Below are 26331 nucleotides of genomic sequence, written 5' to 3' on the forward strand. Positions count from 1 at the left end.
CACACACACACACAAAAACTGACTGCCACAGTTATTTACCTCCCATTATCACACCAGCGAGCGCTATATGCGGCTATTGTGCAAAGGATTCACAGGCGGCCGTATAAATATGCATCAGGAGGAAGAGCTGGTGGAGGTGGTGGTGGTGGTGGTAGTGGTGGTGGAGGTGGAAGAGGTGGTGGTGGTGGTGGTAGTGGTGGTGGAGGTGGAGGTGGTGGAAGAGGTGGTGGTGGTGGTGGAGGTGGTGGAAGAGGTGGTGTAGGTGGTGGTGGTTCTTTCCCCTTTGTGGAAATATGCAGCGATGAGTCTGGCCTCCCGCCAGGAGACGAGCCAGTCAGCAAAAAAAGCTGAGGTCACGTCTCAGCCTGGATTTCTCCTCCCTCCTTCTATCCCTCCCTCCGCCGTCCTCGGGGGGGTTCACAGTCTGCTCACCTGGCGCCGTCACCTCCGCTGCTCCGGGGAGCCAGAGGCCCTCCGAAAATTGAGAGCCGGGTCGGGTTTGATTGTGGATGCTGGGCGCGGACCCTCCTCCCTGCCCCGCCGTCCTCGGCCCCTCGGTCTCTCCGCTTGATTTATCGCTCTAAAATACCACTGCACTAATTAGTCAAGTAATTAATTAATAGGCATTTGCATTTGTGCATATGCAATTAAGGGGGCTGGAGAGAGGAGAGTGCAGATGGGGTCCGGGGGAAGTCTGGTGGTGGGGGAGGGGGGACGAAGGGAGGGTGCGTGTCTTTATGTGTGTCTCTGTGTGTCAGTGTGTGTCTGTGTGTGTGATGTGTGATGCATTTGTGCCAGCAGAAGTTTGCACTTCTTGCAGAAAGGCGAGTGAAGTGCAGGTCGTCACCTTGCGTGTCTGACAAGGAGGGAGAGAGAGAGAGAGAGAGAGAGCGAAGGAGGGGAGGAGGTGTGGGAGGGGGAGGGAGGGAGGGAGGGGGGAGGACAAAGGCTCGGTGACTTTGAGACGAAGCCGGGTGTCATTTAAAGGTCCCACCACGTCGCCCACAATCAGATGGTGATTCCTGAGTGAAGCAGCTTTGGCACCATTTACTATCCAATATTTAGCCCTGTGTTCGCAGCCTCCTGCAGAAACAATGCGGCTGTCTGTTTGGTTTGTTTCTGGCAAGAATTTAAGCTCTGCTGTAACTTCTACATAATGAATGTACGGGGAACAAAGACACGAGGGAAGAATTGCGCAAAACCTAAATGTGGCAATTGGAAAAACCTCTCAAATATGGCTGAAAGGTTTTAACGCTCTCATGAGGTGGTTTTTCAGACGTATCCATATGGAGGTATATCGCAAAAGTGTCATGGAAAGACTTATTTTCGCAGACAATATCGAAATGCAGATTTATCGCTAAATGTTTTGTACCTCCATCCTCCTCAATGTAGGGTCACGCAGAACGAGGTCTTACAAGAATTACGGCTTATGCGCTTCACACCATTCGATGAAAACACCTGCAAATTGTAATTGCACTTCGCCTAAGTTTTAGAAATATCACTTTTATTTTGTGGAAAACGCAGCTACTGAGAGGCCAGAGGAACGTACCGCCGCAGAGCTCTGCGGGATGTGGGACCTTCAAACGTGGAAGAGGAGGGAAGGACGCAGAATTCCACGTCCGGTTCGACAGAGGGGCTCCGGCTCTCTGCCACGGCGCGGCAGGTGGCTCTTGCTTAGCGGCTAATCCTCATACAAACAGGATGCAAAGTCGTCCTAAAATATCATAATTCCAAACAAGCTCCGTTCTGGCGGATCGGAGCGCCTCCCCTTGATTGGCATCGCCCGCAGCCTGGAGCCCGACGCCGGCTGGGTGGGAGAAGCCAAACGCTGTTGACATTTAGCATTTATTTTGGCAAGGCGACCTGAAGATCGACGAGAAAAGGTCCCCCCCCCCCAACCCCCCCAACCCTCCCGCTCCTCGGCGGATAGGTTAGCAGTCTGGCTCAAGGTGCGCCAGATGGAGCGCTTCCTAAAGCCTTTAGATTTCATCTCGCACATCCAGCCGGTAAAGAGCCCGTCGACGGCGTCTGGGAACGGGGGTGGGTGAGGGGGCGCAGACTTGGAAGGGGATTGGGCACAAGGCTCTGTCTGTCACACTCGGACCGGACCAGTTCAGCCATACTGGTGCAGGGCCAGCATTAGCCACATGGCACCACCCTGTGGCTCGCCGCTGAGCTCTGGTGGCCAAAGCCAGACTGGAGTAATGCAGTCAGAAGACAAAGAGAGACTGAAGAGAGAAATGCCATCCAGCTCAGCTGCTTCTACTTCCCGCTCCTCCAACTTTGTGCTTCAATCACGACCGAGCCTCACTTGTGTGCCTCCCACCTCCACAGGCATTAAGGAATCATGGGAAATCAAGTTGAATTGCATTGGTTTGTTTGTGTTTGTTGGCTGTCAAGAATGGTTGTTCGAGTTTTCTCTTTGATTACCTTTAAAAAAAACAAACATTGCGTCTCCTCCCGAGTCCAAACATAACGCTCACTTGAAGTGAACTGGTCACGTGACCCCGTACGTCACGTCCACTGACGTGTGAATGCCATAAAAGTGTTTCCATGACACTTTTGCGATATACCTCCATATGGATACGTCTGAAAAACCACCTCATGAGAGCGGAAAAACCTTTTAGCCGTATTTGAGAGGTTTTTCCAAGTTTCGGTGTTTCCATCACCAGTTTTTTTAGAGCGATATTTAGGTTTTGTGCAATTCTAGGTGTAATGGAAATGCAGCTACACTAGCGAAACGTGCAGTGTCATATTTGCCCGGTGAACCCTGGGACGGCCGGCCTTTGCTGCCGAAGAAGAAGAAGAAGAAGAAGAAGAAGAAGAAGAAGAAGAAAGACAGAAAAAACGCCCCAAAACCGACTCTTTTGGGCTTTGGCAGGAGAGGAGGAGACGCCACAGTGATCCAGGCCCAAGGACATGATGAGCCTCCATCAGCTCCATCTTCTCCGGGTCGCCGCTCGCCGGCGCCGCTCGGGTTGCCAACTTGGACGTGGTGGCAGCAGAGCTCATTTCTCAAACATTAACTCCACTAATGTCGGCTAAATTGAGAGATCTCTCCAATCAGGAAGGGGGTGGACACAATGCGGACATGCAAAACACGCGCACGCACACACACACGCACACACACACACTCACTCACACACACACTCGAGGAAGCCGACGGTGCTGGTGGCCTGGAATCCTTCCATCGGTGCAACTGATGTGCAAATACAACGCTTCCTAAATATTGTCTGCTGCTGCCAGCTTCAACGACACGCTACACCCCCCACTCTCCCACCCCCACCTTCCCAACTCATTTTTCATACATCCCTAGTGGGCCCCCACACCTGGGTCTCGCTCCCTCTTCATCTCATCCTTCCCTCTCTGCCTCTTTTTTTCCCTATCCCCCCTTTTTTCTTTTTCATACGTTCGCCCCTGCAGGCAACGCTTTTCACTCGAGCACCAAACAAACACCAGCAGCAGCAGCAGCAGCAGCAGCAGCAGCAGCAGCAGCTCTGGCAAAGCTCACACATTCGGACACAGCAACCAGTAGGCATTTCAACCTCCTGTGCACGCACACACACGAGCCACAATGTCACAATCAAGCCATTTTTCAACATTTTTTTTTTGACTCATTCAGACGCTGCGGCTCTGGCAAATGGGTCATGGTCGCCCGGGTCGCGCCCCCTCCCGAGTCACAACAAATCACGATTGGTTTCGGCCGCCCAAACACGGCGGAGCATAATTTCATCCAATTAGGTAAATAAATAAACAATATGCCTTCTGTTCAGCAGCCCTTAATGCACTTGCGATGCGTCCCACCCCCCTCCACCACCACCACCACCACCGCCACCACCGCCACCACCGCACCACCACCACCACCACCACCACCACCGCACCCCCACCTCCCTCCCGAGACGTGATGGAGGCTGAAGACAACAAGTCAACGTTTGCACACAACATAGGCCTTTGAATTGAATACATGTATGCCTTGAAATACATATACACATGCATAGATATATAGATACATTTCTTTTTACTATTGGTCTATTTACAGGTGCAGAGCAGCATCTCTGGCCACTCTGAGGAATAATTACCCAGTTACTCCGAGACAGGAAGTCACCTTGTTTTCATAAGGAAGAAGCTTCTGTAATCTCTCTCTGTCTCGTGTGTGTGCGTGTGTGTGTGTGTGTGTGTGTGTGTGTGTGTGTGTGTGTGTGTGATTGCTGGCATATATCTGTGCAGCCACCACAGCCAGCCTGCCTGCCTGCAGGTGACCGGGATTATTACTGCTGAGGGTTTGATTTAAAAATAAACAAAGAGATGGCAGCTTCCCCCTAGAAGAGGTCAACGCAGATGAGTTTTGTTGCTCCACCATTTTATTTTTTTTCCGCCTCCCTCCTCCTCTGTTTCTCCTACTTTTTTTTCTCTCCTCTCTGCTCGGCTGTGTGAGCTGCAGCTCGGTGACAGATGGCGGAGGCCCCCTCCCACCTCCCCCTCTACCTCCCCTACATCCCCCACCACCTCCTCCTCCCCTCACTCTCTCTCTCTCTCTCCTTGTCTCCCCTTCTCTCTCTCTCTCTCTCTCTCTCTCTCTCTCTCTCTCTCTCTCTCTCCCGGCGGGCAAATCTCTCCGAATGCGGGCGCATGTCAATCACCGGCCTCTCATGTGATGGCTCTTGCCGGTGACGTGCCAGCCATATGGGCGCTGGCATCACAGCCTTAGCTGGTATGTAACCCCTGCCACACGCGCACTCACTCACACACATACACACTCTCCCTCTCACACACAGAGAGAGAAACGCGCGTACATACATAAATACATACACGCGCTCACTTTCCCCTCCGCGCAGAACCACGCGGACGCTTCCTCAGAGAGTGCGTGCACACGCGCGTTTCGGAGAGGAGCGCCCCTCTCCCCTCGTCAACCCCCCCACCCACCCTCCTCGCGCGCACTGAGAGTCCAGCCGCGCGCCCTGCTTTCCTTCCTGCCTGCCTGCCTGTCACCCGGACCAGCCAACCTCGGTTCTCCTTCCCGATGGTCTGAGAAGTCGAGCACGCGCGCGCGTGTGGAGCCGAGGTAAGTTGGACCACAAACAACAACAATAGAGCAGAGTGTGTGTGTGTGTGTGGGGGGGGGGGGGGGGGGGGGGGGGGGCACTGCAGGTTCCAGCGGGAAAAATGAGAAACAGACGCGTAAATTTACGCACGGTGCTTAGCGCTGCTGCTGCTGCTGCTGCAGCGGCCAGTTTGGCAGAGTGGATGTTTCCTCTTTGGGCGGTTTGCGAGGTGCCGTGCAGCGGGTCTGGTGTCTGCTGGCGCAATGGATCCATTCGGAAATCTAAAATATTGATTTCCTCGAGGAATTGGAGACTCGCCGTTTGATTCTTAAGGGAGCTCTAGTTCCCCTTCTGATAGTAAAATGCACGTGAAAGGATGGAGATGCAAGGAGTGCCTCCTGTGTGTCTTCCTTGTGAACGAGCACGCGCACATGGACACACCTCTTTTTAAAGCCCGGCGTGCGCGCGTGTCCTTCACCTTGTGACATTCACCTGGATGATAATAAAAGCTCAGATCAATCAGAAGAGGCGGGTGTCCGAGGAGCAGTCCTGAGGTGCAACCCCCCCCCCCCTCCTTCCCTTCGTGAGACGCACGCGCGCACACGCACGCGCACACACCTCAAGTCCCCACGCAGCAGCAGCAGCAGCAGCAGCAGCGAATAGACGCTGCCTGTCGGACACTGATTTGATTTGGAGATTGTCGCGTCTGGACGTGGAAGCAGACAAAGACTGCGGCCACCGCAGGAAAGACACTTTACTCTTTTTTGTGTGTGTGTGTGTGCGAGAGTGTGGGCACGCGCACACGAGCGCGTGTGGAGGATTTTGATGCACCTCTGCGAAGGACGTCCTCGAGATATTGTGATTATGATATGATACATTTTTCTTTGGTCGACGTTTAATTCCACGGCTGAATTGGGAGCGCATGCAAGGGTGGGACATTGTCTTCTTTTCTTCTTTTTTTTAATCTCTGAATTTATCAGCGCTGACTACACAGTCGTTTTACCATATTGCTTCTGCATATTTTTTGTGTTGTTTTTTTTTTTTTTTTTCGCCACTTTGCGCGGGGAAATTTTTATATTTAACGAGGTCTAAAAGGACGCAAACGGTTTCCATCTGTAAAAAGGTTCATCGCTGAAGGGGTGGGCGGGTTTAAAACCAAAAAGAAGTGCTTTGAAATCACGCGCTCGTGCATACCGAATTACGTGTGAAATGTATTTCGTGTAGGCTTGCATGCTCTGTTAATTAAACGTTGTTATGTTGTTGTGTTTTCCCCTCCCCTCCTCCTTCTATCGGGGCGAACCTCCTGAGCCTGAGATTTAAAAACTAGATTTTGCCCCTGGCACACCCCCCGAGATAATTAGCCAACCATCACTGCCTACCTTACTGTAGGGGGGGGCGGGTGGTGAGGGCTTCAAGTAGATCCGTCGGTGCACTATAATAGTAGAGGGCAAGTGAAAACATGGGAGTGTGGGCCGATTGAAAGGAGAGACTGCTGCGCTGCTTCATTTCTTTGAATTCCTGGGATGGGATTGTTTTTCACAATCAAGTGGTAGGACAAAGATTTATTGTTATTTATTGTATCTTTTTAAATTATATGAACTTAATTCTTGATGTCTTATCATATTCTGAAAATTCTGAAAATATGAATTAAATCTTAAAATACGTATTATTATTATTACTATTATTATTATTATTATTATTATTATTATTATTATTACATGTTTTTCCAGTTTTACCTTATTTCTGCGTATACGCTGTATGGCTTCAAGCAACCTAATTGACGGCGTGACTTTGACATCCAGCCCCCTTTATGCGTTAAATAAAAATCCGTTTTGTGCCCCTGTGAGAGGAGGTGCGCGCTGTGGATGAATAGTGTTGGAATGCAGCCAGCAGCAGTGAAAGTGGGGCCCTCTCCTGGGACCTGTAATGTGGCCCCTGCCGCTGCGACCCGCTGCGACAGGACGCGGCATGGTTCACGGATGACAGCGGGGAATTAAACGGGGAGCCGCCTGGCTGAGACCCAGACACATGATTTTTATTCAGCTCAATATTTTATTTCTCTATACTTCGGATTCCGACTTTTTTTTTTTTCGGTCTTTCGCTGAGCATAAACGTGCAGGAGTATATTTTTAAATGCCGTAATTTTTTTTTATTTATTTATTTATTTTTGCACCACGTAACAGATTGTGGGGATGAACAGAACGAGTTTTTTTTAAAGGGGGGGATTTGTATGTTTGCGTTTTGTTAACGAGGCACTAATTTTCTTCTCTTTTTGTAATTTGCCTTCTCCTCCATCAGAGCCACAATGTTGACGAGGCTTTTCAGTGACCCATCGCTGCTCCCTGACGTGCAGAAATACTCCAGCTGGGCCGAGGACAGTGACGATGACGACGACTCCAAGATGAAGGAAGACGACCAGGACACGCAGGACGACATGGATGACTCGGATCTGAGAGGCGACAGCCGGACGCAGTCCGAGCACGGCGGCGAGGACGACGAGGACGATGCGCAGGAGGAGGAGGACGACGGGGACGACATGGAGGGCGAGAGGCCCAAGAAGAGGGGCCCGAAGAAGCGCAAGATGACCCAGGCCCGCATCGAGCGCTCCAAGGTGCGGCGGATGAAGGCCAACGCGAGGGAGAGGACCCGGATGCACGACCTGAACTCCGCGCTGGACAGCCTGCGCAAAGTGGTGCCGTGCTACTCCAAGACCCAGAAACTGTCCAAGATCGAGACGCTGCGCCTGGCTAAGAACTACATCTGGGCCCTGTCGGAGATACTGCGCTCCGGCAAGAGGCCGGACCTGGTGTGTTACGTGCAGACACTGTGCAAAGGACTGTCGCAGCCCACCACCAACCTGGTGGCGGGCTGCCTGCAGCTCAACTCCCGCAACTTCCTCACCGAGCAGCAGTGCCCGGAGGGCGGGCGCTACGGCTCCGGCTCCTTCTCCATGCACTCCTACCCCTACCAGTGCGCGCGTCTGTCCAGCCCCCACTGCCAGCCGGGCTCGAACTCGCATCCGATGAGGACGCACGGCTACTGCTCGACCTACGACCCCCTGTACGGCGGCAGCGGCTCCCCCGAGTACAACAGTCCAGAGTACGAGGGCCCCATGAGCCCGCCGCTCTGCATCAACGGCAACTTCTCCCTGAAGCACCAAGGCCCCGCCTCCCCCGACCACGACAAGGGGTACCAGCACTACTCTATGCATTACTCCGGCGTGCCGAGCTCCAGGTCCGGCGGGGCCAACGGCCTGGTGTTCGGCTCCTCGGGGGGCCGGAGCGGCATTCACTCTGAAAACGTCCTGCCTTACCACGACATGCACTTACACGAACGGGCCCCCGCGTACGATGAACTGAACGCCTTTTTTCACAATTGAACAAACAAGAAGGAGCAACCATATCGTGCGTAATGTTGCAATCAACGACATCCACGGCACTTCTGAGACAAGCGAGCCTGCCAGGATCCATCAGTCCCTCCCGAGACCTGTTTCAGTCGGTGTCATTCGTGTTTATCCACTGACGTGATGTCTAGATTTATTTATGTTTTAGGTCAATCTGATGTTACTTGTATTTCGAGGCTTTGAAGAAATCCACAAACAATACGAACAAACGATTCGATAATCATGCAGGTCGAAATTTGAAAAAAAGAAAACACGAATTTTCGATTTAGCACTATCACCACTGCCACACGCTGACATTTTCCCGGGATGCTGTAAGGAAGAATTTATTTTATTTTGGTTGAAGAACTGCGGATTGAAATGATGAGCTCATAATAAAAATGTTTTAGTTGGGCTGGTTTGGAACAAACTGCTCTATTCCATCAGTCGTTTCACGTCTATGCAAAACCCAATGACACAACGTCACACACGCACGCACACACAAGCACACACACACACACACACACGCGAATCTGGCTGGGCAAAAAGGATGGGTTTACTTTCAAATCAGTATAAATACAATAAAGTCAGACACTTTTCCCATACACTTTATTTTTCGTTTCGTTTTATTTATTCATGTTCCCTCTACTGTTGTAATTGAACCACTGCACTGTATTTTGTAATTTAAGCAACGTTTAGTTGAATTTTATCATTTGGAAAGCCATGTTTAAAAGTTTTATTATTATTATTATTATTATTATTATTATTATTATTATTATTATTATTGTTGTTGTTATTATTATTATTGCACATATGTATTGTTTTATTTTGTTTTTCGCTGTTAATGTTAATACTCTATGGAAATGAAGGGACCCCATGTGTTGATGGTGCATTTTTTTTCTTAAAAATTCAAGTCTTTCAACTTTGTATTCGACCAACTGTGTGGTTAAAAAATGAAATAAAATGATATTAAACAAGAGCTTATTAGTCCATTTCCTTTGTCAAACCTCCAAGTCATCAATCCTGATGCAAAGATGCAGCATCAAGAATTCACCTTCCTCACTCAGTAACACTGAGTAGTGCAATTAGAAATAATTTTACTCATTATATATAATGAGTAAAATTACAATAATAATGACTATATAATATATATAGTCATTATTCTCTGAGGATGGTACAATAAGTTAATGTTGAACAGTGATCTTTCATCTTTTTAAATTAAGGGTTTTATTCACGTATGAAATTCTTGGTTTCGATTGGCACAATGGTTCCTGCATGTGGAACCTGCAGGAGTTCTCGCGAGCAGACCTCGAGGCCTCTATCTTCTAAAGTGGGGCACGAGGCAGAGGGCAGTGTTCCCAATGTTTTCCCCAGTCCACCAAACTGGTGCCAATGCGTCCGTTTTGCTTGGCAGACCGCTGACGACACTTACGAAGCAGCCTTTCACAAAAGAAATCAACGCATTGCTTTATTTCTTCTTCTTTTTTTTAATGTGATACTTTAGTTTAGATTCTGGTTGATTTGAGCTCCCGGCTGTTGAACGCAAACTGCAAGTTCGTCTGATGCTGCGTTCAAGGACCTTGGTGTGATCCAACAAATCTGCTGCTTCATGTAGCGGAGATGTGTGGAAGGAAGTGGTTTCAGCACCGCGGAGAGCTCCTGCAGCTGACGCCGTTCGAGTTTTAAAACTATAGATATAAAATATAACGAATCAATTTCTCAAGTTATGATGAAGGGCTCAACAATTCCTGCGTATGTCGAAGATAACGATATTTTATTTCTATTATTATTATCATTGCAGTTAGCCCGAAATTAAATACAGGACACTAGAAAGTGAAATTAATACGAAATGTAAATATAACTGTAACATAAAAACATAATTTTTGTATAAAAAAACATTTTTATTTTATTTTTTCAATTTTCGAGCTCGCAGTGTTTGGCACTTGTTGGAGGCAGTTCTTATTTTCAAAATCTTATTCAGCGTCATCAGCCAATATGAAGATACTACTGTGACCACGTTCAAATGTATCTTCATTTAAAAGATGTTTATTTTTTTATTTGCCTGCATTGACGATGCATTAAACATCAGGTCGGTCTATGAATTATAGAGTCGCCCTCCCCACCTCACTGTAACTTTAAACACACATTTCTTATTCATATATGAGAAACACGGATCCACGTGGCGTCAGAAATGTGTGTCATCATTCCTCATAATGTGCAAATCTGTGTCAATGTTCGTATTCACTGATGACATGTCAACATCCCTCTCTTTTCTCTCTCTCTCTCTCTCTCTCTCTCTCTCTCTGTCTCTCTCTCTTTCTCTCCAGCAAAGGCACATGTGGGGAAAGTTTAATTAATGACTTTTGATATGATATATAATCTAGAGAGGTGGCCCACACACACACACACACACACACACACACACACACACACACACAGTGCAAGGGGCAGCCGTTGCCACCCGGGCTGGATTTGGAGCTCTGCCCCGGGACCCATATGTTCTCCAAACTGTCCCGGGTGTTTTCTGCTGTCAGGACGCACGCAGGCTTTAAGTGGGGAGCCGCGTTACTGACCAATATGTTGTCACTAAACCTTTTGAAAACCCGGGATTAAGTCATTCTGCTCTTAATCATTACAACAACGTGGGCAGAATTTTTATGTATTTTTTTGTGTTAGGAATTTTATTATGAAAAACTGAAATAATCGGAGATACACTTTGAAACGGAAAGAAAATAAAATAGAAAAAGGTAACTAAAGGATGAGTTGTTCAGGAACAGAAAAACTTCCTTTTTCCACCATTGTGATGCCTAGATTATTTTTTTTCAGGGGAGGCCTTCGTTTTATGGAGCCAAAGGTGCGCGTTAGAAAAGTGTTTTTTATTGTTAGTTACTTATTATTATTTTGTTTTATCTTTTATTGTTTTTAGGGGCTAAATAAATACACCAGCGATTTTCAATGCATTTTAAATGCCCGCACAAAATATTGTTATACAGAATTGTAAAACATTGATAACAACTCTCTGCATTGACACCCCTTTATTCTTTTTAACCTTTAAAAACAAAACAAAAAAAAAAACAAAGGGTAAATGCAAGTTACACATTTTACACGAAAAATAAAATGATTTAATGAAAAAATTCTGACGCATTTTAACACGGTGCAAAAATATACGAAATGTTTAATATTTCATGTCGCGAGATGTGTTGACTTATATCCAGGGAACAACTGATTTATATGTTTTATTATTTTTTCAGTGATATGATATCCAATAATACTCCATGTTGTGCATATCATTTACATTTTCCCACCTGTAAACTCAGGCCTACCGGAGGGCTGGGTATCGAAACCACAACTCCGCTTTCCACTCCTTTTTTTTTTTTTCATTTAAAACGTGCGCAAGGCCTCATTGCCATTTTTTTTTTTTTTTCGGCTTCGTCTGCAAAACGCAAAGAGGAAAAATAAAGTTGTTTGCAGGTAGCAGCGGCGGGAGAGGGCATCCATCAACATCATCCTCCGGAGAGGAGAGGAGTATAGTAGAAGAGAGAGTAGAGAGGAGTGGAGAGGAGAGGTGGAGGGGAGGAGAGGAGGAGAGGAGGAGAGGAGAGCCTCCTCTTACTGCACCGTCCAGAGAGGAGAGGAAGAGAGAAGGAGAGGAGGAGAGGAGGAGAGGAGAGCCTCCTCTTACTGCACCGTCCAGAGAGGAGAGGAAGAGAGGAGGAGAAGAGGAGAGGAGGAGAGGAGGAGAGGAGAGCCTCCTCTTACTGCACCGTCCAGAGAGGAGAGGAAGAGAGGAGGAGAAGAGGAGAGGAGGAGAGGAGGTCTGGCAGGCTGGCTGCTAGGAGGAGGCGGAGGCCGTGCCAAGTCCCTTAATGTTCCTCAGCAGCAGCAGCGGCGGCGGCTTCGGCACCGGGAGCTCCGGAGAGGACGGGCCGTGGCGCCTGGCCGCGCCAGTGTGCCAGTTCAGCGGGCCAAAGTGGCACTGCAGGGAGGAGCCACGTTTCTTTCCTAATTTTTGCAGCATCTGTTCATTATCCAGGACGTTTAAAAACGAGAGCGCTCATCCCGCCGAGTAGCTCAACCCCACCTCCACCCCTCCAGCCCTCCATCCTGCCTCACCCCTCCTCACATCGCTGCAAACACAAGGATTAAATAAAGAAATAAAAACAAAAGGTACTGGGGCTCAGCATATGCATATTTCCCCTTTAGGTAATGTAGAGATTGTTGAGAGGAAACTGGGCTCGTTTCTTACAGGCGGTAACCTTGCAATAAATTATTTTACACACACACACACACACACACACACACACACACACACACACACACACACACACACAGAGAGAGATGAAGAGAAAGAGGACGACGTGTGGGTATGAAATATAGATAATGAAGTTAGATGAAATGTTGTTAGAGCGTGTGTGTGTGTGTGTGTGCAGCCTATGTGTGAATTCACAGTCACAGTCGTTGATTTAATTCACCGCTTAATTTGTTTTTCGCATTTTCAGCAAACTCACTTCATATTTTGTCAATGGACCTTTTATTTTCTGTTTAGCGGCACTTTAGTTTTTATTAAGTTTTTTTTTTCTTTTTCGTTTTTCCAGAAAATGTGTTTACATTTTTCAGTCGTAGACGGAGAAAGCAAAGGGGGCTAAAAAAAAAAAAAAAAAAAAAACTTCAAGTGACACTCTGTACTCCAGTCGAGGATGAAAAGTGAGTGAATGGATCTCGCTGTTTAAATTATCATGTTGGTGCCCACTCTTTTTCTCACTCAACTTGGTAGGAGGAGGAGGAGGAGGAGGAGGAGGAGGAGGAGGAGGAAGGGAAAAAAAAAATCAAGAGTGTTTGTCCGACACAACAGTCAATAGTGCGATTATCAAAATGTCACAAGTACTATGGTGTGAATTCCAATTAACGTCTATCTGAAATAATAAGCGAGAGTTGGTGCCGCGCAGGAAACAACAATGCAGAGACCAGATCAGATTACACAGAGGCTCAATGGAGAAAATATGGATTTAATTCCGATACCTAGAAATTACACATATATATAAATATATTATATATATATATATAAATATATATATATAAAGAAATCCCACTCCACCGATCACATCACATCACATCATTTACTTTGCACCAAATGTTGCGGATTTGTCTGGCACCTGCGCAAAAATACCACGCACACCACCAAAACGACTTAAACGCCGCATATTTGTACAGATGAGAGGGGAAGGGTGGGGGGCAATCGCGCGGGCACGCTCGTTGCCAGTTTGTATGCCAGTTGCCCGCGCGCATTTATTTGCCAGACAAGGGGAAGCGCGAGGCCCCCGTTCAGAACGAAACACACACACACACACACGCACAAAAAAATCCGCAACAGCTGTTTGTTATCACACAATGGGGGCGCGAGCGCAGTGCACTGGGGCAGAAGACGAGAGAGAGAGAGAGAGAGAGAGAGAGAGAGAGAGAGAGGCCACCGCTGGAGGTCCCGCCGAGGGAGAGACTGAGGAGGGGGGGGGGGGGGGGAGTGTGTGCCAGGTAGGTTCCAGGCCTCTGGCGGGTGGCCAGGTAGGTTGCCAGATGTTGAGGATGGGGGAGGGGGATGTAGCAGTCTGATCAAAGAGTTTGACTGCACAAAGTCGTGGTGACCCCAGAGGGTCCCGGCACTGGGGGGGGGTTCCAGAGGGTCATGGTGGGGGAGGGTAGAGGGGGTGTGGAGGGGGCGTGGCTGGCCTCTGTTTAGGGGGTTAAGTAGGAGCGTGCACGGCGACACAACTGGATCAGAGGGGAGGAGGCGGGTGAGGAGGGGTGAGGGGGGGCGTTGCTGGTCGGCACAGATGGCGTGCGCTCGTGCACGGCCGCCCGCCCGCGCGGCCCTGTGTTATGATAGGCTTGGATGATGCCCTGGTCACATGGGCAGCAGTAATTGGCCTCCATATTGACCAGTTTGCAGCGCTGGGGGGCGGGCGCTCTCCCAGCTGGACCTGTCACATGGCATCCCGTCCACCTCACTGATCACCCCCCCCCCCCACCCCAAGACCACCTCCTCCGCACCTCTCCCTCTGCTCCTTTCATCTCCCCACACCCCCCCCCCTCCACCCTCCCACAGCCACCTCTAATCCTCCGCCGCTCGCCTTCTTCGGCCGTGACCTCTGTCCTTCACCACCATCATCATCATCAGCATCATCATCATCATCATCATCATCATCATCATCAGCATCAGCATCAGCAGCAGCATCCTCATCATCCGCCCTTTCGGAGAACACAGTGTGTTCAGCTTTTACTACAGAATCTCGGAAAAGACAACGGCGATCCAACAACTCGTCGTCAAAGAAGAAGTTTCTGGCGACGGATACGGAGCAATACCATCCCATTTCACACTCAACATCCCGGACACCATTCCAAAATCCCCCCTGTGGGAAGGAAGCGTCGGAAAGTTCCACTTCCAAAGCTGCGCTGTAGACGGCGCTGCACTGATGATGGAGAACTCTGACCCACAGAACCCTGCCGGTGATGGGCTGCGATCCACGGGAACCTACGGCACCATGATTGAACAACTATTTTCTGAAATGGAGAAATACCTCCTGAGTTGAGGCATGAAAAGAATCGTGTCCTCTAAAATTGAGTCTTTATCGTTGATGTGTAACTGATTTGTGCACGACACAGGAGGAGCTTCGACACTCTATCAGATCTTTATTTTCCACCTGGATGGGTGAGCTGTCACTAACCTGGGAGAGGCGTTGGCACAAATTGTGACATCACAAAGGGCTGATTTTCAGAATGAAAAGTAAAGGATGGACTGCAGCTGACTGGCAGGACAGAGACACAGATTATTATGAGGCAACATCAGCAAAGGGAGTTGTATGGGGCCTTTGAGAAAAGCTCATCTTGACTCGAGAAGACGAAAAAAAAAAAAGATTTTCAGAAAAATGACTTCCACAGATTCGAGTCACTAGAGAAGCAGACGACGACGAGGGAGGGTCTGTTAGTGGAACAGACCTTTGTGTGTCTGACTGACTCCTCGCGTGCTGTCACCCTCCCACCCGGAGCAGTAATGGTGCGTGTTTCAGCGCGAGGTGCCCGACTGCGAGGAGTTCGCGCCTCAGAAAGGATTTCATCCCAGACTTGGCAGGGGAGGGTCTCTGGGTGCACGCACAACAATCGCTTCTCCTTCGCTCCTGTCAGCCAGCAAACACACAGAGCTGGCACACGCTCAGTGGGATGAGAGGAGGAGGGAAAAAAAGAGCGGGAGTGACAATGGGGACACACACACACACACACACTCCCAGGGCCCATCCCTTCCTCGCGGTCCCAAAATGGATTGTGATGAAGAGCGCAGGGGATTGGGGGATGACAGGCTGGTGCTGCGAAGAGGATGAGAGGACCTGATGAAAATAGTCTGTAAAATGACCAGAGTGTCGTCGCACTGTCAGACAGGGGAGGCAGGGGGAGGAGGGGAGGGGGGTGAGGTACACGTGGGAGACACAGAATAGGACGAGGAGGAGGGGAGGGTGGGGGGGGCAGGAGGACGCGGAGGCAAACACAAGTTGCAGCCTCCTGCACCCAACACTGAAGACATGATTTGATCAATTTGATAGACTGAGGTGTGATTCACGCTGAGAGGAGTGCAAAGACGCAGTGCACTCTTCAAACAGCCGAAGCTGCTCATGACCTGAGTGACGCCACTTCACGCCTGCAACAAACATCAAACTGGTCGTGCCCTGAGAACGGAGCTCCGTGCACGGCACGCACTCGCCTCCAAGCTTACGCACACAGACGACAAATGTCGCAGTACCGGCAAAAATTGTGGGGGGCAGTGCTGAGCATTGAAGCCAGGAGCAAAAGAAGACGAGCAATGAAACTTTTACCACTGAATATGATGAAGAAGCTCTGGACTCTTCTTCTACTACTTTTTGGGGACAATTTCTGAGTTGCATCTTCGTTCAATCCAACATGCAAATGTAGGGGGAGTGGGGGGGGGGGTAATTAAGCCGGAATGGCACAAGCGTGCTAAGCTAATGTAGTTAGCATCTGCAAGCAGGCTTACATGCTCCCAGCTATAGTGGCACATTTTAATTAAGCATCATCAATGTCGAGGCGTGCATTCGGTTCGAGTGTTGACTTTGTCTTTAACGTGTCAAACCCTGTGCACACGTGGATGCATGTGCGTGCATGTGCGTGCATGTGCGTGCATGTGTGTCTTCACGCACGGCAAGGAACGAGGAGCAGGAGGAGGAGGAGGAGCGGGGGAGGTGCGGGAGTGGAGTGTGGGGGGGGGGGGGGTGAAGTGTGTTTGTGTATGTGCTGGAAGAGGCGGGGGGAGGGAGGGGGGCAGGGGGGGGAGCCGGGAGCTGCTGCAAGCTTAAATTCTGCGACATCTGTTCATTACAACTAGAGTGTGTTTATTTTTATACAGCGCAGCCACAAGCAGAGAGCTCGACTGGCACCGCTGGTTAATGTACCAGCCCGCTACCACCGCACAGCCAATGAAATATTTAGCTGCAGATGGAGAGAAGCGGGGACAAAAAAAAAAAAAAAAAAACAGGGGGTGGGGGGTGGGGGGGGGGGGGTGTTGGGGTAGTTGGTGGTGGTGGGGGGCAGTGGAGGAAATAAAAGGAGGAGAAAATGATAATATAATATAACGTGTGACAGCCTTTGTGACGTGCCATCAACAGTGTGGAAGTCGGAATTCACAGATTGACACAAAAAAGCAGACAACACAGCAAACAGGCCGGTTGCGTGCGGCGGGGGGATGTCGGAGGCGACACTGAATGCAACGCAGATATGCAACAATATATTACATTCACTTCCTTAGCTTGCTCCACTTTTCACAAAATAAGTGGGCACCGCTTGGAAATCAGCCCTTTGTGAGGTCACAAAGAGTAGTATCACCTCTCCCAGCTTTGTGGCCGCACGGCCGGCCTTGGTGTTGGTGTTGACCTTTGACACTGCCTTGTTTTTGTCCCCTTTTCCAAACAGGTACAAGGTCCAGCAAAGCATCAGTTATAGCAGGAAACTAAAGAGTTAGCAGCAGGCTGCAAACAAAGGGCTAAGCACTGCGTTTTCCGGAGATCTACAGAGCCAATGGAAACCGTCCAACTCTGTTGTTGTCTTCCGGCGGCAGACTTTGGGGGTTTTCGCGTCCTTCAATGCGCCGTGACCTCGACGGCCTAAAAAAAGTTTCGGGGTTATTTTCCGTTTGCTCTTTTTTTTTTCTTTCCCCTTGCAAATGGACGACAAAGCCTCCTGCGCTCCTGTGAAGTTCCACCCGATCCATCAGGGCAGGAAGTGTTTGAATGGTAGCCAAGACAACAGGAGGTGCTCGCTGCTCGGCTCGGAGGTCACTGTGTCCTGCTGCAGCGGCCACACCAAAAAAAAAACAAGCTCATCAACCCGAGCAAACTGATTTATTTATTTATTTTTACTTCTTAGCATCAACTCAACCCCCGCCCGCCCGCCCCTCCCTCCCCTCCCTCCCCTGAAAGCGCCCCCAGACCCGGCGCTCCCCGACCCCACTCCCACGCTCCCCTGGGACGGCCTGCTCTGGAATGCCGCTCATGGGGAAGAATCTCGCTGCAGGCGCTCAATATGTCGCACGTGTCTCGCAGGGCGGCTGCAGACAGAGAGGTGTGACAGGTAGCAGCACAGTGCTGAGGCGGTGACAGGTTGTCTGCACTTGTATGTGTGTGTGTGTGTGTGCGTGTGCGTGTGTGTGTGTGTGTGTGTACGATAGATTCCCAGATTAAAGGTTTTAAAGAGTTCAGATTAGCCGGCTCAGGACACAGCGCAGCCACTCAGAGCAGAGAAAAGGGGGAATTAGGGGCATTAAGGCCTCATCCTGCAGCGCCGCATTACACATTCATGACCGTGCGGCTGCACACGGGGCGCCGCTTTACTGCAGCGGCGGATGCAATCTCTGCTGAACACAGATCAACTTCGCCGGAGGTCGCTGTGGCGTTCAAAGAGCTGGAATCCATTTCACTCGTTCTCATTTCTATCATTTCTTTGATTATGTTTCATCAATCAAACCGCAGACAGTGGGGGAAAAGTTTTCTATGGGCTCTGTCCTGGATGGGCCCGTGTGATTGGGGGAAACTGCCCGACCTGCTTGGTCAAGACACTTGATAATTAAATAACGCCGTTGAGGACGAGTCCAGGCTCCCACACAGTACTTCTGTATTGTGAGCCAGCAGAATACATCATAGGAATGTAACACGGTGTTAAGGCTTGTGTTTTGTTTTTTTTTTGTCTGTAAAAAAAAAAAAAAAAAAGAAAAAAAAAAGAAAGAAAGAAAATATTTGCAATTATATTAATGAATGCTGGAAAGGAAGCAGCCGCCGCTGCCAAACTGCAGCAGGGCGAGCCAACAACTAAGAATTGGAGAAGTGAAGTGCGGCGGCGGCGGCGTCTAATATAGAATTTGTGTTTTCACAAGAGTTATTTTCCTGGTCGGCGGCAGAAAAAGAAGCTTTCATCATTGTTTCTTGGCTTCCCCGTTTTTAACCCGTCGCTCTAAATGGAACAAAACAGCGGGCAAACGAAAAAAAGAAGAAGAGAAAAAAAGCAAAGTGAGGTGAATCTTCGCTCCGCTTCTACGAATCATCTCAGCCGAGTGAAGAGATGTTCAGAGCTGAAAATCTCAAGCGTTTCCTCTCCAGGAAGCAACAGGATATTTTTAAAATGTCTCTGTAATATACACACACACTAGCAGTCACACCAGTTTCTTCCATAGATTTACTACTTTCTACACTGTAGATACACACTGAAGAACATCAAATATATATACGAGCAGGATATGTGGATCAATGTGGCAGAAGAAAAAAAATGTTAAATACCAAAATATGTGATGTGATATTTATTTTATTTGAAGGGTGGCTATTCTAAATCTTCTCGTTAAATACATATTCCATATGTGTTCATTCATAGTTTTGATGCCTTGAGTGATAATCTACAATGTGAAAAAAAAAACAAAACATGACATGACATGAAAGAAAAGAAAAACCATAAAATCATAAGCATGTGTCCAAACTTTTTGACTCGTAGCCTCCATACATTTTTTTTTTGAGGAGCCTTTATTTCATTTACAGGCAGCGTTTGTTCCCCGGCCCTGCTGTCACCGTGTTTAAAGAGAAAAGTTGGCACCGGCCTCCTTCCAGAGGACGCCGCGTCTAATTAATCAAACGGCAGCGCGGCGGCGGAACTTTCCACGTTTCCCTGCCGTGCCAGCGGAGGGATGCGGGAGACGCGGATTGACACGCCGCCTCTCCTCCAAAGCCTCCCTCCTCATCCCGGCCAGATTAAAGGGATTAGCAGGCGCGGCGGGCGCTAAAGCCGGCTAATTCTCCGGCGAGGCGGCGCCGCGCACACCTTTCCTCCCAGCAGCTGTGGAGGGACGGAGGAGGGAGAGCGGCAAGGAAATCCAAACATCCAATCACAATATCTCCTCTTCAAAAATGATGTTTAATGAAGTCTCGGCTTCTCCTGTTCTAAATTTCATTTTCCCCTCTGCATTGTTTTGTCTCAGTGCAAACATTTTGAAATCATTTAATCGTGCCTGTTTTTCCCCCCACCAGTGAATCCCTGTAATTCTGCTTCCTGCAGAAAAGCCTCAGTGAGAAATGCAAATTGTCCAAGCAAAATCAACAGTCTTATTTATTTTCAAAAAGGAATTTGACTAAATCACTAAATAACACCCGAGAATTCTTTTTGTACTTGTATAAATCTTTGGGTGTTAAGTGATTTTCTCATCTTGATTAAACTGCAGAGTCTCATTAGTTACATAATACTGCACATTTAGTTTTTATTTGTCTGTTTATCATTTCTTCCTTCACGTGTCAGAATGTGTGTGTGTGTGTGTGTGTGTGTGAGAATGTGTGTTGAGAATCCCGATAAATGATCCTTGACGGGATATTGATGATGTGGGAATGAAAGGATCAAATTTATTGTTTAGAATTATTTAAAAAAATAAAAAAATAAAAAAAAGGGCTTTCAGATGCGTCTCAAAAATATTTTTCAAAAATGCAAATAAACAAACTAATTCATCTCAAACGTTACACTGGAGATTTTCCCTCGCGGCTGCTTGTGAAGTCGCGCCTGTGGCAGTTTTGCTGGTCAGCGTCTGAGCTGCACAAAGCGCTTGCCGTCGTTTGAGCGGCGTTTGACTGCTGCTTCACGCACCGATTCCCGGCTTCCATTTGACGGCGGGCCAAAAGCCTCGTGGCCTCGTGCCGTCTGCGGCCGGGGACCTCGCAGCCACATCCGCCGCCACGGCTGCTGCAAAAACTTGACGGGACACAAAAGGCCGAGACAATGAGGCAGCGGGAAAGGAGATTTCCCAGCAGTCATCCCGCATGCATCCTCTCGGCTCTTTGAGGCAGGTTTGGAAGCCAAGAAAAAATAGAAAAAAAAACAGCCAGCAAAATGACATCCATCCACAAGTCCGGTAGGGTAAACAAGTGGGAGGGCGGTGGGGAAGGAGGAGAGGGCTGGGGGGCTGGGGGGGGGCGATTAAAAAGGGTGAGGCCGGCGCTAGGAGGGGGAGGGGGAGGGGAGGGCGCGTGCTCTCCAGCGGGCCGAGGACAATGCAGGGCCTGGCAGAGAGGCTGCCTGGTGCCAGAGGGAATAGAGTGCCACATGGTGCCCCTCCTGAGCCGGGGCCAGCCTGCAGGGGGGGGGTGTGGGGCCCTCGGCGCTCAGTGCACGGGAGCGCGTGCACCGATCTGCCAGCGCTCCCGTGCACGTGCACGAGGCAGGGCGACCCGGGGCGCACGCGGCTTGGAGGCAGGAGTTGCTTCTGCAAGTTTTTGGTCTGCTGATTTATATATATATTTATATATTTATATATATATATACACATATAGATTGATGTTTGTGTGTGTGTGTGTGTGTGTGTGTCAGAGCAGAGGAGTGCATGAGTGCAGAGAAAGGTGGGGCACGGTGTGCGTGTGTGTGTGTGTGTGTGTGTGTGTGTGTGTGTGTTGGTGGGGGGGGAGCCCCAGTTCCCTTTTGCATCTTAAATTCCACAACATCTGTTCAAGCCTTCTCTCTGATAGCAGCAGCAGCAGCGGGTAGTGATGTGTGTGTGTGTGTGTGTGTGTGTGTGTGTGTGTGTGTGTGTGTGTGTGTGTGTGTGTCTGCCTGCATATGTGCACGCTCTGCTGAAGGCGCCGGTTGCTACCCGCCACCTTAATTAGGAGGAGACGGAGACTCGTTGTCGACAACACACGCAGGTAGCGCCACACGCTGGCCGCCGCCAACACAAAGCCGAGGCCTCGGCTCTGCTGCAGCCGGGACCCCAGATCAGCACACCCCCACCTCCAACAACCCGGTTCTGTGCTTTTTCACACGTACGTTATTAGCCATAAAGAAAAAGGCGACGCTTCCTGAGGGTCAACTTGCGAGAAGCGTCAACTCAGCTCAAAGTGGCCGCAGTGCAGGTGCGGCTTCTCGCACACATTCAGCCGGAGATGTGGGTTAGCATTAGCATGCCACGTGCACTTATGAATGTGAAATGACAGTGATTGTTTGTTGTTTTTTCTGCCCCCCTTTTGCTGGGATGAAATATTCATCACCAGTGCGGCGGAAGAAGAAGAAAAAGAAAAAGAAAAAGATGAAGAAGAAGATGAAGAAGATGAAGAAGATGAAGAAGAAGAAATATTAACAGTGTCAAAGCCCAGACAAATGTAACCCTGAGGTTTTTGTTTCTTAACCAAAGACTTTGTGTTTGGTTGCCGTAACTCCACACGACAGACAATAACAGCTCTATAATGCACGTCACTGGTTGTTCTTTATCAGAGACGAATCTCTAGAAAAGTAGTGGGATTACATAAAATAAAACTTCTTCCAACTGTTTGTTTTTTTTTGTCTGTGTTTTTCATTTTTAGAAAATGTACATGTTATGTAATTTGTTTTACACTGAGCTCTTTGTTGTTTGAAGCCAAAAAAAAAAAAAAAAAAAATCTCTTGTGTTTTAAAATCTTGTTCTACATTTGTCTGCGACTCAGCACGGACCAATCTTAACTGTAGAAGCCTGATCAAGGATGTAGACTCCTCTTTCATCTACACACACACACACACACACACACACACACACACACACACACACACACACACACACACACACACACACACACCCTCCCTGACAGGTGCGGCCCGTTCGGCAGACCCTTGCTGACCCGCGGTGCCAGTCTGATGCCACCTCGGTGCCAAAGTCGTGTCACTTCTGATGGGAGCTCCGTGTCGACTCCTCACTCAGCGCACATACGACCCCCCCACCCCCCCCACCCCTCTCTCCCCCATGCCCGCCACAATATGCCAACAGAGGACCGTCGGGCCGCTCGGCACCGACGTGTTCAAGCTCCCCAGGCAGAGCAGCAGCCACCAGGAGGCGCTGTCTAATGGAAGTGGGACAGGACTCAAAGACAAATCTCTGAGCTCTGATCTCTCTACTGGTCCGGTTGGACCTGTGAAATCTCCACACCTCTGGCCGTCCAAATCAAAAAAAAAAAAAAAAAAAAAAAAAGAATTTCGTTGTAAACGGTACAATGACAAATAAAGCTGATTCTGATTCTGATTCTGATTCCTAGTTTTTTCTTGCGCTACTGCAGCAGTTTGAACCCAAACCTATTTGTGAGCTATCAGGGTAAAGCCTGAATGAAAATTCCCCTCTGACGTTTTTCTCCGTGATGACAGGGTTGCGTTCACGTATGAGCCAGAGGTGGATGGAGGGAGGCGAGCGTCACTCCTCCAGCGAAGATCTTCGCCACGTCGGCAGCGTCGCTGAGAAACTCGGCCGTCTCCCACCAAACACCCCCAACCTCTGTCTGTCTGTCTGTCTGTCTGTCTGTCTGTCTGTCTGTCTGTCTGCCTCGATCCTTGTCTCTCCTGATGCCTGCTGGCACTTTGGGAGCAGTGCCCCCCCCCCCCTCACCCATCTCTCCCCCCCGCCCCCTCTCCTCCTCCTCTGGATGCCAGCCGACGGCCCTCGCAGTGTGGCACGCCATCTGCTGCCGCCCGCCCCAGCAACCCAACCACCCCCCACCACCACCTACACACACACACACACACACACACACACGCGCACGCGCGCGCGCCCTCCCCGCTAACTCCACCCCACCACCCCCAACCCTGCAGACAGCAGCTACCCACAATCCCCCTCTGCCTCAGCCGCGCGGCGCAAAGAACAGGAGGCTTTCGCACAGATCACTTCACCCCCCGATGCCCCTGCCAGGAAAGAAAGGATGCTGGGTAAAGAGTGTGTGTGTGTGTGTGTGTGTGTGTGTGTGTGTGTGTGTGGCGGTGGCGACTTGAGACCTGACATACAAAGTAGATGAGCTTTATCTTCCTCGTGTCAATAAAATACAACACACACACACACACACACAGTCACTCACGACATAAATCACACAATGTCCACACTCTGTGTTTTCGTCCATGTTCTGCTGAACACGCAGTCGCTTCACAAACACGCACAAATTTAAGCTGAGCAGAATAAGAATTTTCTGATTGAATCTCAGCCACTCTGTTGTTTTTTAATCGTTCCATACAGCAGACGAGTTACGCAGGTGGAGGACGCGACAGCCAATCGTGAAGCCTGTCAACGCACAAACGCACACGCGCACACACACACACACACACTGACTGGTGCGGCGGCTGCATGCTGGGAATGTGATGGCGGCTCTTTGGCAGAACCCTCTGATCAGCGTTTAGCTTTGAGCGGAGCAGAAATAAGACGAGACAAATCAAACTATAACTGGAACATATGAGAGCGAGACAGTGTGTGTGTGTGTGTGTGTGTGTGTGTGTGTGTGTGTGTGTGTGTGTGCGCACGCGCTCCATCCATCTTGTGTGGGTATGGAGCCTCACGGCTGGCACTCTATCCATCAATGAGCGCAACATTAACTCTCTGGATCAGAACCAACATCCCCAGATCGCTTTCCATCTCTCTTCCCCTCCCCTCACACACACACACACACACTCACACTCACACACACACACACACACACACACTATTAGTATTCCGCCGCCATTCACGAAAACATCCACCTTTCCACCTTCCTCCCAGTCTGAAGACACTTTGCTGTTTTTTTTTGGAAACTCGTTCACGTTCGACTGATTTGTTTCTTTCAGTTTCAGCACCTGAACCGCTTCACTCTCTCTCTCTCTCTCCCTCTCACTCTCCCCGCTCTTCATCTCACCATCAGGCTGCCGATCCTCTCTCTCGCCCTCTCTCTCTCTCTCCTCTCTTTGTCTGGCGCCCGCTTGGTGTTAATAATTTAACTCGTGAGCTGCTGCAGCGCTGGCTCCGGTCCAGGCCGCTCAGATTGGCACCGCCGCTCTATTTTATGACGCGGCGTGGCAGCGCACATGTGCGGGACACCTTGTGTTTGTGTGTGTGTGTTTGTGTGTGTGTGTTAGACCTCTCTATCCACTACGAGCCACCCGGAGTCCAGAGGAGCCTCAAGGCTGCAGGCCGAACTGGAGCACGAAGAAGCGACGTCGGCAGCAGTCGCCGTCTCAGCGGCGCTGCAGCAATTTTCAGCTCGACGCCAACCGGACTTTCAGGTTATGTTTGGTGCGATGTGGGTGTGAGGATGTTGTTTGTTTTTGTCCCCCACCCCCAATCTCAGTTCTTCTGCTAAAGACGCTAAAAATAAATTGGCTGTTCTGACTGAGTTGGGAATTGTTGATTGTTGCACCGGGTTGAACCTCGATCTTGAATCTCAGAGCTGGAGGACCAGGAAGAAAACAATTGAAACTGGTTTGTGTGACAGAGAGGAGATGCACAAAATCTGAGCGAGTGAGAAAAAATGTCCTGAAGAGTGAAAAGATCAAAGATGGGAAAAATGGGACACACAGGAGGCCAGAGTGAAGTCTTTCCCTGCAGCCTGGGTGAAAATACAGAGTGTCCCAAAAGAATTGGACATCATTTTGCAGGCCAATCATGTTGGCAATTCTGGTTGAAAAAACCTCAAATCTTCACAGAAAAAGCACGGACTTCAACGTTTTTCTCCCAGATGAGTTCTTGTTGCTTTACCTAAAACACTCTGCAACATGTGGGAAAAAAGGGAAGAAAAAAAAAAAGTGACATATCCGAGTGCAGAATGTGACGGGGTGCGAATGTTGCTGCCTCCTCCCACACCTCTCACCCTCCCACAGTCCAGCCCACACGGAGGCTCTGCTGGGTGGAAGCAGCTCACGACGTTCACTTGTTCGTCTCATCCTTCCAATCAGCAGACTCTTCTCCCGTCAAACTCCAAGGCTTTGGAGCCTCAGTTTTCTTTGGGAATGTTTTATTTTTTTATTTTCAGGCTTTAATCATCATTGTCATTCACCTCAGGGGGACACCAGCCATGAATTACTTTAAAGGAAAACAAATGCGCGGAAACCATTTCAAATCTTTGCCATTTATCTAATTGTATGTTGAGGTTTTGCGCAGCTCATTGCGTCCAAGTACAGCTGTGCCTGATGTGCAGAAGCTGGAGTCGCTCCAGATCGGTTTAGCAGCTTTAACAGCTTCCCCTTTCAAAATAAAATCGGGCTCCACTGTTGGACATTTGAATCACATTTGGCCTTCGAGGTGAAAATACTTGACAGGCTTTTCCTCTTTCCTTTCATGCTATTGTGAGGCCTAACTGTAGTTTTCCTTTTATTCTTGAACATCCTTTTACGGTTTGTGCTGTATTCCTGCCAATGATTTGATTTCGTTTCTCTATTTCAAGCGTTCTGGTCATTTCAAAAATGTGCCACATGAATAAATGTGATAGTAAATGAACCGAACAGAAAATGTCTGTTCCAGTTTTTATTTCTTCCCCCCATAAGCTGCTTCATCTATACGTGTACTCCTTATGCGCGTCTTATGTTGGACAGATTGTGAGAGAAAAAAAAAAAATGGATTGTGCAAATGAAAAAAAATGCTTG

At 49.1% G+C, this 26331-nt stretch overlaps 1 protein-coding gene across 3 annotated transcripts; it reads left to right on the forward strand.

Annotated features, from left to right (window-relative positions):
• The first annotated feature begins 4935 nt into the window (after window positions 1–4935).
• On the forward strand, window positions 4936–8646 carry neurod2 (neuronal differentiation 2). 3 transcript variants are annotated; one of them, XM_076038750.1, is made up of 2 exons: window positions 4936–5062; window positions 7341–8646. In XM_076038750.1, the coding sequence occupies exon 2, from the start codon at window positions 7348–7350 to the stop codon at window positions 8419–8421; it is 1074 nt and encodes a 357-aa protein (XP_075894865.1). In that variant the 5' UTR covers window positions 4936–5062; window positions 7341–7347; the 3' UTR covers window positions 8422–8646. The 3 variants fall into 3 exon arrangements, with proteins under 3 accessions (XP_075894865.1, XP_075894864.1, XP_075894866.1); XM_076038749.1 differs by lacking the exon at window positions 4936–5062 and adding an exon at window positions 5836–5972; XM_076038751.1 differs by lacking the exon at window positions 4936–5062 and adding an exon at window positions 6496–6591.
• The last annotated feature ends 17685 nt before the right edge of the window (window positions 8647–26331 follow it).

The sequence above is a fragment of the Nelusetta ayraudi genome, unplaced genomic scaffold (assembly GCF_046127955.1).
Source record: "Nelusetta ayraudi isolate G7.1 ecotype Tasmania unplaced genomic scaffold, CSIRO-AGI_Nayr_v1 ptg000057l, whole genome shotgun sequence".
Taxonomy (NCBI): Eukaryota; Metazoa; Chordata; class Actinopteri; order Tetraodontiformes; family Monacanthidae; genus Nelusetta; species Nelusetta ayraudi.